General features: G+C 42.8%; 1 protein-coding gene across 1 annotated transcript in view; it reads left to right on the forward strand.

Moving 5' to 3' along the window:
* Positions 1-11,573, forward strand: part of pcsk5a (proprotein convertase subtilisin/kexin type 5a) — a gene marked incomplete at both ends in the record, with an annotated part of 50,137 nt that extends 38,564 nt beyond the window's left edge. The window contains 9 exons of the mRNA XM_079524020.1: positions 468-666; positions 1,230-1,444; positions 1,792-2,034; positions 3,947-4,183; positions 5,064-5,241; positions 7,057-7,274; positions 8,340-8,434; positions 9,453-9,705; positions 11,080-11,573. Of these exons, the coding sequence (XP_079380146.1) occupies positions 468-666; positions 1,230-1,444; positions 1,792-2,034; positions 3,947-4,183; positions 5,064-5,241; positions 7,057-7,274; positions 8,340-8,434; positions 9,453-9,705; positions 11,080-11,573 (2,132 nt within the window). The remainder of the gene's footprint in view (positions 1-467; positions 667-1,229; positions 1,445-1,791; positions 2,035-3,946; positions 4,184-5,063; positions 5,242-7,056; positions 7,275-8,339; positions 8,435-9,452; positions 9,706-11,079) is intronic.
* Between the last annotated feature and the right edge of the window lie 3,979 nt (positions 11,574-15,552).

Raw genomic sequence — 15,552 nt, forward strand, 5'->3', positions numbered from 1 at the left:
TTTACATACATGTAAAGTAGTATTCAGGTCTTTCATAACCACCGGATTGTGCTTCACACAATAAAACACATGGAATATGTCACACTGAGCATTCTACTGTAGGCCTATATGATAATAATAACCGTATTGATTGGATAATTGCTGCTCAGGTGTCATATTGAGCACTTAAAAGGATAGTCCCCCAAAATGGCATTTTTTCTTGACTTGAATTAATGCCTTTTTCTTTCTTTCTTTTTGTCGCATTCTTAAGACAATAATTTGGGATAGTAGTTAGCAGTTAGGGGTTAAGTGTCTTGCTCATGTAACACCTCAACACATAGGGGGTCGGGACTCTGACCTTCTGGGACCTTCTGTTTCCCAGGTGGGGCCTATAGTCTCTACCCATTCAGCCATGGCTGCCCATTATGCTGTACATCTGGGTGTTTTATAATGATCATTGCTACTTACTACCTGTCTGTGTCCCCCAGGACGGTTCCTGACTGAGCAGCAGATGTGTGTAACAAAGTGTCCAACAGGCTCATTTGCCAGTCGTCTGACGGCCGTATGTGAGTCCTGCCCACAGGGCTGTTCTCAGTGTGCGGATGCCCAGCGTTGCACCCGCTGTCAGTCTATTCGGAGAGCTCCGTTATTCCTGCAAGACGGACAGTGTGTCCATCAATGTATAAGGTACTTTTTTTTGCTGATTTCCTCAACCTTTTCTGGATCAGGGCGCGCTTGAGAACATTAAAAGCGTTTTGCGTTACATTTTCAGAGCATGCTTGTTTCAATCAATCAATCAATCAATACATCGATTGTGTTCGGACTTGGATCAATGGAACCAACGTCGTATACATTACGTTCTTCTTATTTATTGGATATGAAAGGGGAAAAAATCAAGGTTTTAACCCATTTAGACCTGAGGCCGATTCTACAAATGCCTTCTAAATCAGTAGTTCTCAAACAAACCAAGGACCCCCACAATTATTTGTACTGTGTTTGGCACCCCATCTGAAAATGTTTTGTGCCAGGGACCCCCAGCTTTTCAAAAATAGCATGAAGTGGCACGAAGTGACACGCTGTGAGCTTATCTGCTATTTTTTAATAGCCAACACTGAATAGCCAATGTTTTTCCAGTGACAGTATTTGGGGGCCCTCACGGCCCGCGAATCACAGCTCTAGATTTTTCAAAACGTTGAGAAAATAGCATGGATATCTGCTACAGTATTATGTGTATTGTGTTGCTTGTGTAGGGGGTATCCTGTAGGTCAGGTGTGCCGTAGCTGTGCCCCAGGCTGTGCGTCCTGTGAGAAGAACGCCACCTATTGCCTGAGCTGTGAGGAACCTCTGCTGCTGCACAAGCACCAGTGTGTGGACGAATGTCCCGCAGGTCACACGCTGAGGGACAGAGAGTGCCAGCACTGCCCCGCAGCCTGCCAGCAGTGCAACGACCTCGGACAGTGCACAGGTCAGACGACATGTTATCACTTAAGAAATGACGTGCAAGAACAAGACTTAGTATCTCGAACTATTTGTTCTGTTCCTAATCATGTCCAGTAGTTTCATCTTGTCTTGACCTGGTTTGTGTTGCTTCGGTCAAACATCTTTGAAAAATGCTTTTTTTTATATTTTCTTTTGTTGTATAGCAACCTCAGTCATTTGAACCTCTTATTGTCTTTTGGGCACGGCAGGCAAACTATGAGTGCGCGGCTACTTTGATAAATTTATTTACATATATATATATATATACACTACAATATACAGTATATTAAATAATGTTTTTATGACGCCAGGATCTTTCTTTCTCCCTTCCAGCGTGTGAAGAGTACCATTTCGTCCACGAGGGTCTCTGCGTGATGGACTGTCCCGAGAGCTTCTTCGAGGACACGGACCAGGGCATGTGTCTGCCGTGTCACAACGACTGCACACTGTGTGACGGACCCGACTACAATGACTGCGACTCCTGCTCCGACCCCCACGCCACTCTACACAACGGGGCGTGTTTACCAGACTGCCCCTCCCACACGTATAGGGATGGCAGGACTGGAGAGTGTAAAGGTAATCACCCATGATAAGCACATGTGTGCTTCATTCTAGATACTACCTTTAATGCATCTTTATTGTGTATAGTGTTTCATCAAACCGGACTGTTAGGATGTGATTATTATGTAATTATTGGTATACTTCCCAGGTAGAGGGAAAAAAGCCTGTTATGATTATCAGTAGAATTGTATGTGGATGTCAGACCCTGTCACAGGCCCTGTCATGTTACTCATCATGTTACCAGCCCTGTCGCAGGGATTTCAGGCCCTTCTTACATTGGATGGCATAGTGTGGCATATGGCATTGTTTTATGGTCTTTACATTGGACGGCAGTGTGGCATATGACATTGTTTTATGGTCTTTACATTGGACGGCATAGTGTGGCATATGGCATTGTTTTATGGTCTTTACATTGGGCGACATAGTGTGGCATATGGCATTGTTTTATGGTCTTTACATTGGGCGACATAGTGTGGCATATGGCATTGTTTTATGGTCTTTACATTGGACGGCATAGTGTGGCATATGGCATTGTTTTATGGTCTTTACATTGGGTGACATAGTGTGGCATATGGCATTGTTTTATGGTCTTTACATTGGACGACATAGTGTGGCATATGGCATTGTTTTATGGTCTTTTCATTGGGCGACATAGTGTGGCATATGGCATTGTTTTATGGTCTTTTCATTGGACGACAGTGTGGCATATGGCATTGTTTTATGGTCTTTACATTGGACGACATAGTGTGGCATATGGCATTGTTTTATGGTCTTTACATTGGGCGACATAGTGTGGCATATGGCATTGTTTTATGGTCTTTACATTGGACGACATAGTGTGGCATATGGCATTGTTTTATGGTCTTTTCATTGGATGACATAGTGTGGCATATGGCATTGTTTTATGGTCTTTACATTGGACGACATAGTGTGGCATATGGCATTGTTTTATGGTCTTTACAATGGACGACATAGTGTGGCATATGGCATTGTTTTATGGTCTTTACATTGGACGACATAGTGTGGCATATGGCATTGTTTTATGGTCTTTACAATGGACGACATAGTGTGGCATATGGCATTGTTTTATGGTCTTTACATTGGACGGCATAGTGTGGCATATGGCATTGTTTTATGGTCTTTACATTGGACGACATAGTGTGGCATATGGCATTGTTTTATGGTCTTTACATTGGACGACATAGTGTGGCATATGGCATTGTTTTATGGTCTTTACATTGGACGACATAGTGTATGTAGCATGTTTAATGGTTTTACTTTTTACATTGGATGGTATAGTGTTATTTGTTTAATGGTTTTTAAAGTGTAGTGAGGAGGAAATTGTAGAAGAATTATACATTCTACTATATTGTTATTATGGTTGTTTATATCTAACCTTTATATTTTACCATCACTTATACAGTAGTACACAGCCTGATAGCTATTGTTTATTATTTTACAGTTAGAGTATATGGTCTGATCCCTGTACCCGTTGTCAAAATTGCCTCATTACTGATTGATGAGGAATTCCATTTATCCATCAATTATCAATTGGACATTTTAATGTATGCCTATGCTGGGGCGAACATTCAGCCGTGAAGCACTGTGTATATACGTTAACTACATTATCCCTGTCGTCCCTATTTTTTGTATAAACAAATATGTGACACGTGAGTTATTTTCAGTAATACCGTAGGGGCTTAGGTGGTTAAGAAAATGCCCTCGCATTGAACCCTGCATCTATGCCTTGCGATGTACTAGAACAGATGTACTGAACGCGTCTCCCTTGCCGTGGAAAGGCATGGAGTCTGTTGTACTGTATGCTAAAGTGATTATTCTATGAATAATGACGCATGACGCATTGTATATTTCCGTGACATTGCTGTGAAAGCAGGGGTTTATCATTGTAAAAAAAATGTATTTTCAGAATGTGATGCATCCTGCCTCACCTGCTCGGGGCCACTGGCAGGTTCCTGCACCAGCTGCAGGGAAACTCAGACGCTGGACGGCCACGGTCACTGCAGACCACTGGTCAACAAGTGCCCATCTCACCACTACGCTGAGATGGACGGTGAATGCCAGCCGTGTCACAAATACTGCCACCAATGCTCCGGGCCTGGCAAGACATACTGCTTGAGCTGCAACCAGAAACATTTACTGCTCAGTAAGTTGATTCTTGGTTCTTTATTGGTCATGTTTCGTCAACATAGACTAAGTAGTAATGAATGTCCTGCATCATGGTCAGTATCATGGTCAGTATCATCATGTGAGTATCATGTTTCAAAAATGAGAATCATGCTTTTTGACATACCTATAGTATGTCGAAAAGCATGATTTTCATAATTGATGTCGTTTTTCATGGTTTTCGACAAGAAAGAGAAAATCATGCTGTTTGACATACTATACTAACTATAGTATGTCGCTATTGGTCAGTCACACGCACGCACGCACGCACGCACGCACGCACGCACGCACGCACGCACGCACGCACGCACGCACGCACGCACGCACGCACGCACGCACGCACGCACGCACGCACGCACGCACGCACGCACGCACGCACGCACGCACACACACACACACACACACACACACACACACACACACACACACACACACACACACACACACACACACACACACACACACACACACATTTCTGTGTTGTCACTGCTGTTGCATCCTACTGACTCACCTGCCAGTGAGGAGTCCCCACCGGGAGGACATAGAGCCTTCGTCCTTCTCCTCAGTCCTCCCGCTGACAGGGGACAAACCCATTTATCAGTACTTTTAATCTTTTCGTTGCCGATGTCATTTCGTTGACACCACAGCAACCAACGCAGACAGGTGGACGATGTCTGAAATCATAAATCCAATCAGATCTCTAGCAAAACAACCGTGTGGAAACAACTCAGATTTGCAATGCCGCCTGAACAAAGCCATTGTTCATTCCGCTTCGAGGGCATTATTATTCATGAGTTTGCTTTTGTGAATGATTTGTGTGCATTTCCAATTCCACAATGTATTTTTTTTGCTCCCTACAGATGGAACCTGCATGGATGACTGCCCTGCGGGCTATTACCAGGACGAGGCAGGGCAGAGGTGTGAACCTTGCCACCCATCCTGTCTGTCCTGCATGGGCAAACACACCCATGAATGTCTCACCTGTAAGGAGCACCTGTTCAGGGAGGGCAAAGAGTGTGTGGACATCTGTCAACCCAGGTAACTGTTCTGTTCATTCATTCATACCGTTACATAAAGCATTGCCGTGATCCTCAATCGAGGAGCTCCGGTTTGATATTGTCGCCGGCGGGTGGAAAGCTTGTATGTCCAATGATGAATTGGTTCAAAGCCAAGGATGATGATGACTGAAACAAATATACAGTTGGGTGCCACCGATATTGTCCCTTATCATTTGACCCATTTAGGCCTGACCTCAAAATTTTAAAAAATCCTTCTAAATCCTCCAGTTTTCTGAAATAAATATTCTCACGATTTTTCAAAAATAGCAGACCTACAAGCTCGTAGCGCGCCACTCGGTGGCACGCTATGAGCTTGTAGATCTGCTATTTTTCAATAGCTAAATTATAACATAATGTTTAAAACACCAAAAGGGGTTCCCGCCCAAAATGGGTTAATAGTGTGAGATTTATAGATTTTGGGGCCTAAATAATATATTAGAAGCATTTTTATCAAGAATTGATCAATGTCACCATGGTCCACATACTGTACTGTACCAAAAAAAAAGGGGAAAAAAGGGCACATTTCTGTCCAGAGAGAAAAGGTCTATCTGTGCACGCCACTGCAATGATGAATTGGTTCAAAGCCAAGGATGATGATGACTGAAACAAATATATAACCAAAATATACTGTTCTACCCGGGATTTCATTTGGTGTTCTTTTGTTCAGAATTTCCTCCAGCAATTAACAATAGTAGGACTGGTACTTCAACACAATATTATGCAAAGACACTGCACCGTATTTGACATTTAAATAGTCCTTTATATGGCCTGTAAGATGCTAATTAGACTTGATTTTATTTGTGCTGTGGTGCTAGAGTTAAATTAATTTGCCGTTAAATTTGTGTGCAATTAAATACCCCAGAGAGATTACGTAACGGATAATGAATGCCAATGAAACCAATTTGTCAACATGTGTCACTCTCCATAACTTCGAGACACTACTAGAAGACACAATTTATTCAAACAGCACTTACGAATAAAAGCCTGATTTATACTTTACAATCTTTTTTTCGTCTTTCTTTGTCCTTTCTGAAAGCAAAGAATTATTGATTTCCACCCACTTCTTTAAACCCCTAAATCTGTGATGTAACAGTAAGGTTGTCTCTTGATTCAACGAGCAACCAAGTATGAATCAGGCCCATATACACATCTTTTTTTTTTTATATATATTTTTATTTGGTTTTTAACATTTTAAAGAACAAAACATTTCATTTCCCCACACCTTCCCCCCCAGCATAAATACAAATACATCATTGTCCTCTTTCTTTGTCACGTGACGTCTTTGTACACTTCATACTCTGTTTCCTCACATGAAAGGTATTGGATAATAACAACAATAATTACTGCAACAACAAAAAATAACGAGTACATATATAAATATACACACCAGCAAAAGGAGATTAAGAATAAAGAGAAAGACAGCTTCAGGATAGGCTTCGATAGACTTCAGTGAGGAGATCGACACCCTCTGCCAAGAGGATCCTATTTTATTATTTTCTCAGTGAGTTTATCAGTTCATCAATCTACAAGTTCATCATAGTCAGTTTGTTATGGTAGTCTCCCCTCAATATTTCTTATATTATTAATAATGTTCCCCCATATTCTGTCAAATTCCATTGGTTTCCCTTTAACGTTGTACATAATTTTTTCTGATGTGCTGTATAACAATTCTCTCCACCATTGTTTGAGTGTGGGCGGTTGAGATGCCATATACACATCTATCACGCCAAGCGAATTTTACACCTGCTTCACACGAAAACACTTCCCTGACGGCTGTTCATTGGTTCCCCACCAGTCACTATGGGAACACGGCCTCGTGGACGTGCGAGCGGTGTGACCCCAGCTGCAGTGAGTGCATCGGGGGCACGGAGGACAGCTGCCTGAACTGTGCCCTGGGACTCTTCTACTTGAGGAGACAGGGCCGCTGCCTGCCCACCTGCCCGCCAGGATACTACCGCGACACCGGGCACAGGACCTGCGAGGCCTGCAACGCCGGCTGCAAAACATGCCAAGGTGCCGAGGTCTTCTCAGCAGTAGCTTGATGCAGTATGCACTGCAGATATGGTGTAGTAGAGCAGGGGTTCTCAACCCGTGGGTCGCGACCCCTCGGGGGGGTCGCCAAATTATTTTAGGGGGTCCCCAAATTATTAAAATAAATTTAAAAAAAATCACGATTTTTCAAAAATAGCAGACCTACAAGCTCGTAGCGCGGTGGCGCGCTATGAGCTTGTAGATCTGCTATTTTTAAATAGCTAAATTATAACAATGCTTAAAACACCAAAAGGGGTTCCCGCCCAAAATGGTTTAAGGGGGCGGGGGGTCCCGAGACGTTGCCAAAGCATTTTCGGGGGTCCCCGGCCAAAAACGTTGAGAACCCCTGATGTAGTAGAGCAGTAGACAAATGGTTCTCAAACGGTTTAATGTCATGCCCTGATGCATACAAAAGTGGGGGGTGCACTTTGGTATGCATCAGGGCTATAAACCCCCATAACTCTGTTCAAAGGGATCCATTGGTTCCATCGGTACACTGTCAGGGTTACAGAACTGTAAGGATCCATTTGGCTCATAACTATCATACATTTCACTGGGGACCCCTGGAACCCCCTTAAGGACACCTGGGAACCCTTTGAGAACGATTGCTCACATAATGTAGCCTATACGTCAGGTACAAATGCACAAGCATGGAAACACTCGCATTAGTCGTGTTGTGTTATTTGCTGGCAAACACCTGTCCAGGTTGCCCAAATATTGAGTTTGCATGCTTAGTCAAAGGCTGCAGATATAAAGCTGATGTAATACCGGTACTTATAGCGTCATATAATTGACTAGGTAATGATGTATTATCCCAAAAACACCCACTCACTCACACTCACACTGTCACACATGCACATGCACATGCACATGCACATGCACATGCACATGTGTGTGTGTGTGTGATGTGTGTGTGTTGTGTGTGTGTGTGTGTGTGTGTGTGTGTGTGTGTGTGTGTGTGTGTGTGTGTGTGTGGTGTGTGTGTGTGTGTACACAGTTCAACCAATCTAATGAACAAATTGTGTTGTTTCTATGCATGACGAACAGCCTCCCCAGTGTGTGACTCCTGCCACATGGGATACACACTCTCAGACGGCATGTGTGAGTCCATGTGCGATGTAGGCCAGTATCCTGTGACAAAGGTAACTACAACACAGTAATGCTGTTCTTAGAGTTCCATAAAAATAAAAAAGTGTGTGTGTGAGTGTGACTGACTGTGTGTGTGTGTGTGTGTGTGTGTGTGTGTGTGTGTGTGTGTGTGTGTGTGTGTGTGTGTGTGTGTGTGTGTGTGTGTGTGTGTGTGTGTGTGTGTGTGCGTGTGTGTGTGCTCGCGCACACACACACGTGTATGTGTGACATTTTCTTAACCACTTAAGCACTACTTCTTCATAGGACAAATAGTGAAAATAGCAGATCTATAAGCTTGTTGGGGGCATTTCTGGGCATGTTCTAGGCAGACATTTTCAATAATTCTCTCAAATGAATAAGCTATTGGTGTTGGATCTTGCTGGCTGGGGCTTGGGGCTAGTTTTCCACCCACAAAAAAGGCCCCATATAGACTTTGACCTTGGTTGGCACAGTGTCAGATTTAAACCAGTGTCAGTCATGTGAAGCTACTGTATATGGGAAACTGAACTGGATCCAGAAGTAGATACGGCATGCCACCTTCGGGAAAACTGGGACAACAGCTATTCCCTGTTGCTCGTGTCCATATTCGGCAATGACATTGTAACATCACAGAAGAGAAGCTCAAGCAGTTATCGCAACATCAGAATACTGTAGCCTACATGCAGAGGTATTGAGTGTAAATTACATACATTCTTTGTAGTGTTGCAAACATACTGCCCACTGCAGCATTATTCCGTCCAGCTCTGTCAGTTAGTGACTGTGTCTGGGTAGCTCAGTCGGTAGAGCACTACTCACAGGGTTCGACCGTGGGCGGCGCCAACTCAGCGTGTGAGTAGCATAGCATGGGTAAGTGTGCGGTACGCCGGTAAGTATTGGGAGCTGATGGTAAGTGTTGCGCTCCACCTCAGCAATCCATCTCCACAGGGGTCTAGCACATTGAAAAGGGGAGCCAAACGCGTTCCCGCCTGATACTGACAATAAGCCACTCCAACTACGTACTTAGACTCAGCCTGTTCTCCTTCCCTTCACCAGGGTGCGGGACACGCCTGTGAGGACTGTGACGGTTCCTGCCTGGAGTGTCGAGGAGCTGGCCCCGCTAACTGCACCATGTGTCCTGCCCAGGCCATCCTGGCAGCTGGGGGGCGCTGTCTGCACTGCTGCCTCCACCACCAGGGCCCGGCGGAAGAGGGGGAGGAGGAGGAGGAGGGAGCCACGCAGAGGATTGTGTCTTATGCTGAGGATGCAGCACAGCAACAAGACTGCTGTAATTGTACTGAGACCAGGGGTATGCTCACACACCTCAATACTAAGCCATTGAGTCTTTCTTCTTTTTTCTTTTTCTTTTTTTACTAAGCACTTGAGTCATGGTCTGCAATTGCCAATGTTTTACATCACTGGCATTTCCTTTGTTTTCATCATCCTTTCTGATGAAGCAGAAGAGAAGTAACCGCTTTCAACCTGTTTGCATTGCAGTCACAGTCAGTCTAATGGACTTTTACAGTCTAGGCCTAGGGCCCATGATTTAAAACAAATTTTTTTTTATTGCGACCATAGGTCGCAGATTACGATGAATACTTGCAAAATATGTCCATCCGTCGTGTCACGCCTCCATATATGGTTATCAGCCCATCACGCCTCGTGACATCACGTCTCCATATATGAAGATCACGACACTGACCTCATCGCCTCGTGACATCACGCCTCGAGATATCACGTCTCCATATATGGCCTTGTCCATATATGAAGATCACAACACTGACCTCATCAAACCCTGGATAGCCATACATGGAGAAGACTGGATCATCACCTACAGTAGATCTGTATACAGTATGGAGCCGGCCAGCAACTCTACATCTGACCTCAAACCCTTAGATCTCGCTAATGTTGATTATATTATATGTTGATCCTTCCCCACCCGTCTTTCCTCTCCGATGTCTCCCTTTTGACAGATACCTGTCCATTCAACAGGCCCGAAAATGAAAGCCCGGCCCTACCTGGGCCCTCATCAAACCCTGTACACTCAAGACACTGCTCCCGCTGCCACCCTTAGATCTTCATATATGGAGTTGACCTGTTGACCCAGACATTCCATATGTTGATCTGACCATCAAACCCTGTACACTCAAGACACGTTCCATATATGGCCAGACCTCATCAAACCCTGTACACTCAAGACACTGCCCCCGCTGCCACCCTTAGATCTCCATGCATTCATACATTGGGAGGTGAAGCGGCGAACAGTCGACACCAGCGTCCTCACTTCCCACATTCACACACCAATGGTGGCAAGCTACCATACGAGGCACTGACCGACTCATTGGAGGCAATGTGGGGTTTAGTGTCTTGCCCAAGGACACTTCGACATGTGGACCGGAGGAGCCGGGATTTGAACCGCCGACCCACAGATCATTGGTCATCAAATGATGCTGCTCTACCTCCTGAGCCACAGCTGCCCCATAAATAGGCCTAGTTATAGTTTCATTGTGTGGATATTCTACTGTTAGACGGATGTTAGGTTCTTAGCTTACTTATGATTCTTGATGACTATTTTTAATGTATTTGATGTATTACCATGTGTTGTTGTTGTTGCTTACTGTAAGTCGCTCTGGATTAAGAGCGTCCGCTAAATGCCTAAACGTCTATATCTCTGATCCCCCAGGCGAGTGTATCCTCAGCACCAACTTTGCTTTCATGAACGAGGAAGAGATGATACCGAGGGGTAACCTGGCCATCTTCATCACCAGTGCCATCCTGCTGGTGCTGGGTCTGGGGGCCGTAGTCGTCTTCATCAAGCGCTCGCGCTCCAAGAGAGAGCCCCCGGACATCACGCCTCGCGGCTACGAGAAGCTGGGCTCAGCCGGGAGGTTCGGAGGCAGCGACAGACACGGTGGCTACACCTCCTCTTCGTCCTCTCACGGGGGACGTGCCAGCGGCGGTGCGTCCGGCAGCAGCAGCCACTACCGGGAGTCACAGTTAGTTGACCTCGCCGAAAAGCGAGCGGGCAAGGGGAAGGATGAGGATGATGATGACGACGAAGATGAGGACATTGTTTACATGGGCCAGGACGGTACTGTGTACAGGAAGTTTCGTTACGGACAGGAGGAGAACGAGGATGAGCTGGAGTACGACGATGAGAGCTATACGTTCCGGTGAAGCGTGACAATCCTTTTAAGTGAGGTTTATCTTTCTGTTTTCTCTGTCTATTTCTGTTTCTCTCTCTCTTCCCCTCTCTCTCTCTCTCTCTCACACACACACACACACACACACACACACACACACACACACACACACACACACACACACACACACACACACCTCCTCTGTGCTAATTCTTATCATCTCTCGCTCTGTGCCTTGCCTCGAGGCCTCCATGATTATTTATCCTCCACTGAATTTGAGGTGAATCAAACGTGACATGAGAAGCTATTTATAATGAGCTGAATTTTACTAAAATTATTCATTGACAAAAACTGGATATGTTGGAGAAAGTCTCCATTTTGAGCCACAATCTTAAACATCATGGCTTAACACAAAAAAACAAACAACAAACAATTGTCATTTCCACCATTTCCAAAATTCTCCGCCTGTCATTTGCCTAACCCCTATGTTATATTATGCATCTTATATTGTTGTGGTGTTGAAGTTGCACTTTAAATTGCCTGGCTTTTCTATAAAACCATGTCCATTAGTTTTTGTTGGCATTTGAAACCCCTTAGATTTGAAATGTATTTGAGATGTAATGTCATTTGAGAATGTGCTTCTTCTATCAAAATAAAATTGTAATAACATTGTTCTACTGGAATAGTGAGTCCATGACTTTACAAGAAACAACAGAGCCACTCCTCGTTTACCAGTAGATTAAATGTGTTAAGATTGAAACAAAGCCATATTCAAAGCTGAAGTGTTATTTATTTATTTGATAGTGAACCATAATTCCATTCCACATCTATACACAGTAGTCGACAGTTCTTATGATTCTGTAGAAGACCATTCATTTTCTGAGGGGAAATATGTGCACGCACGCACGCACGCACGCACGCACGCACGCACGCACGCACGCACGCACGCGCACACACACACACACACACACACACACACACACACACACACACACACACACACAGGCACAGATAATACAGTAGACATTGTGCTTTACAGAGAAGCCCCCACAAGGGGAAGCTGAGGAGTTGGAAGTCTAGTCTGGCTGACAAAACCACATACACAACACAACACAACACACATGCATGCACATACTGTACGTATACACACACACACACACACACACACACACACACACACACACACACACACACACACACACACACACACACACACACACACACTGTATTTCATGTGCAGAACAGGCATCTGACAGAACAAGTCCTCATATACTGTACAGTAGGTGCGTGAAGATTTGTGAATCCCTTAAAACTTTCTACGTTGATAGTAGAAACTAATTGAACAAATGAGACAAATATATTACACGTTGCATACTATATTATTGAATAAAGTATGCAGCGTATGTGATACGTGAGGGGAAAAAGTGTGCAAATCATTCATTTGTGTGTGACCAGTGGTAGAAAGTAACTACAGTAAGTACATTTAAGATTCAAGATTCAAGACTTAACCAAGTATTACCTAAGTATTATACTTAATTTCAAATTATGAGGTATTTATTTTGTTTACTGGAGTATTTTCAATATTTACTTCTATTCACTACTACTAGTTACTATTTACTTTGTAGATTATGATTATTATTACAAAATATACATAAACCACTTTAGCAGCCCTGTATATACTTGAGCTATTTGAAATTAGCCGATCTACAAGCTCACAGCGTGCCGGCATGCGACACGTTGTGAGCTTGTAGATCTGCTATTTTCAAAGGATTTTTGACACCAATAATTTTGTACTTTTACTCAAATACATGTTTAATACTGGACTTTTACTTGTAACAGAGTATTTCTACATTGTGGCATTGATACTTTTACTTAAGTAAAAGATGTGAGCACTTCCACCACGATCAGTTCTGAAATTTGAGCTCATTAATTTGTCTGTATAGTCTTTTATTGGTCTAACCACCTGGGTTGTTTATGTATGAGACTGAAAACACTTTAATTTCACCTTCAAATGAACTGCTAATCCTAGAGGTTTGCATACATTTGCCCCTCACATAAGATTAATTAAATATTGGATAATTTCACTCAATAAATCTCTATTATCTACTTTTAGGACGTCTGATGTTTTGGGTCATATTTATACAGAAATTAAGAAACATTCTGAAAGGTTCACAAACGTTCGAGCACAACAGTAATATGTGATGACCTATTCCACCTTGGTTTCAGACTGACTCAATCAATGTGAAAAATGTTCATGTTGATCTGTGTTCATGCTTCAAAACAAGTTTTACAAATGATGAGATGGGATTGAAGAAACAGCAGCTGGTTCATCGTCTCAGGGTCAGGTCTTCCATGCCAGTACTGGAGCTATCATCTCTGACTTCATTGCTGATTTATCATACAGTACAATAGCTGCTTCATTTGAAATACCGCAAATGCTGCCTACAGTACGGTATCTAGACTAGAGTGATATTACTGCTTGCACTGCTACTCATGCATACAAATACAATACTATAAGTTGGATTCTAAAGGGCCTGTTATGTTTGGTTGTGCACCGGGGTCACGCACAGGAAATAGCAGATCTACAAGCTCACAACCCGTGAGCTTGGAGAAAGCATGTACTTGCATACAGTACCGTGCTCCACGGTTAGGGCCGTTACATAATCGCAATTATTTTTTGCATAATCGTCATAATCATTTCCATGTTGAAAAATGTTGACATATTCTCAAACAATTTCAAAAATAGTGGAAGTAGCAGATCTGCAAGCTCAAAACGCGTAGATTGCCATTTCCACTATTCATATATATTTTTAGTTAGTAATTAAATTATGTAAGTTATTTGTCATAATTCTCTGCCCTGTGCACCTTTTGTTTACGAAGCCTAAAAGCCAAACAGAATTGTAATTGGTATTCATAATGTTCCAGTGTTCAACGACGAAGAAACACAATTAAATAATCACAATTATTTGAGTGACATCGTCAAGTAAAATTTGATAATCATGAGTGACATCGTATTTCTATAGTGAAAAAGGATGAGACATTGTAGATGTGTGGACAAGCTTCAGACTAACCTTCACCTAAATAAGATCTGATAGATTGGAGTTAGCAGACTCTGCAGTATTCATACAGTATCAGAGTTCATTCTTAATACTAATTAAGCCAGTGGTTTAACCAACCTTTTCTAGAAAGCGTTCGCGGCCAACCCATGATCTGACCACTTAACCCGTTCGTTTTAAGAGCATGCTTATTTTAATCAATCAAACAATCGACTGTGTTCCGGCTTCAATCAATGGAACTAAGACCGTATACGTTCCTACTTCCTATATGTATTGGTATCACTATTTTAAACATTATTTTTATGCTATATGTATATTTTAATTACAATGTTATTGTTCTAACAAACAATTATTTGCGTTGGGAACCACTGGTATAATAACTAACTAATCATTAGTGCTAATTACGCAGGCTGTGTCTCATCAGCAAAAACAGTAACAAACATTAACAGTAGCTTTCCATCCCCATCAAAAAACAAAACAATGAAGTACTGAAACAAGGTTGAGCATTGAGATGGACCATACATTTATACTATTCTAGGCAGTGGTGGACATTTACTCTTAAGTACAATGTTGAGGTACTTTTACTTTACTTCAGTATGTCCATTTTTCAATACTTTATACTTCAACTCCGCTATACAGCTCAGAGGCAGATGTTTAACTTTTTACCCCCACTACAAGTATTCGAAAAATGTAGTTACAAGTTACTTCGTAGACTTTATTATTACATTTACCAATATAGCCCTATTTTATACATCATTTTATGTCTTTTCAAAAATAGCTGATCTACAAGCGACGCTAAGCGTTGTGAGCTTGTAGATCTGCCATTTTTAAACACTGACAAATTTGGAAAACTTTTGAAAAAACATTCCTCGTAATGAGTATATTTTGATTGCCAACACTTTTGAAATTTTACTCAAGTTGAAATTTAATCCATTGAGACCTGGAACGCATCCATGT

The sequence above is a fragment of the Electrona antarctica genome (genome assembly GCF_951216825.1).
Source record: "Electrona antarctica genome assembly, chromosome: 16".
In the NCBI taxonomy this organism is placed as follows: Eukaryota; Metazoa; Chordata; class Actinopteri; order Myctophiformes; family Myctophidae; genus Electrona; species Electrona antarctica.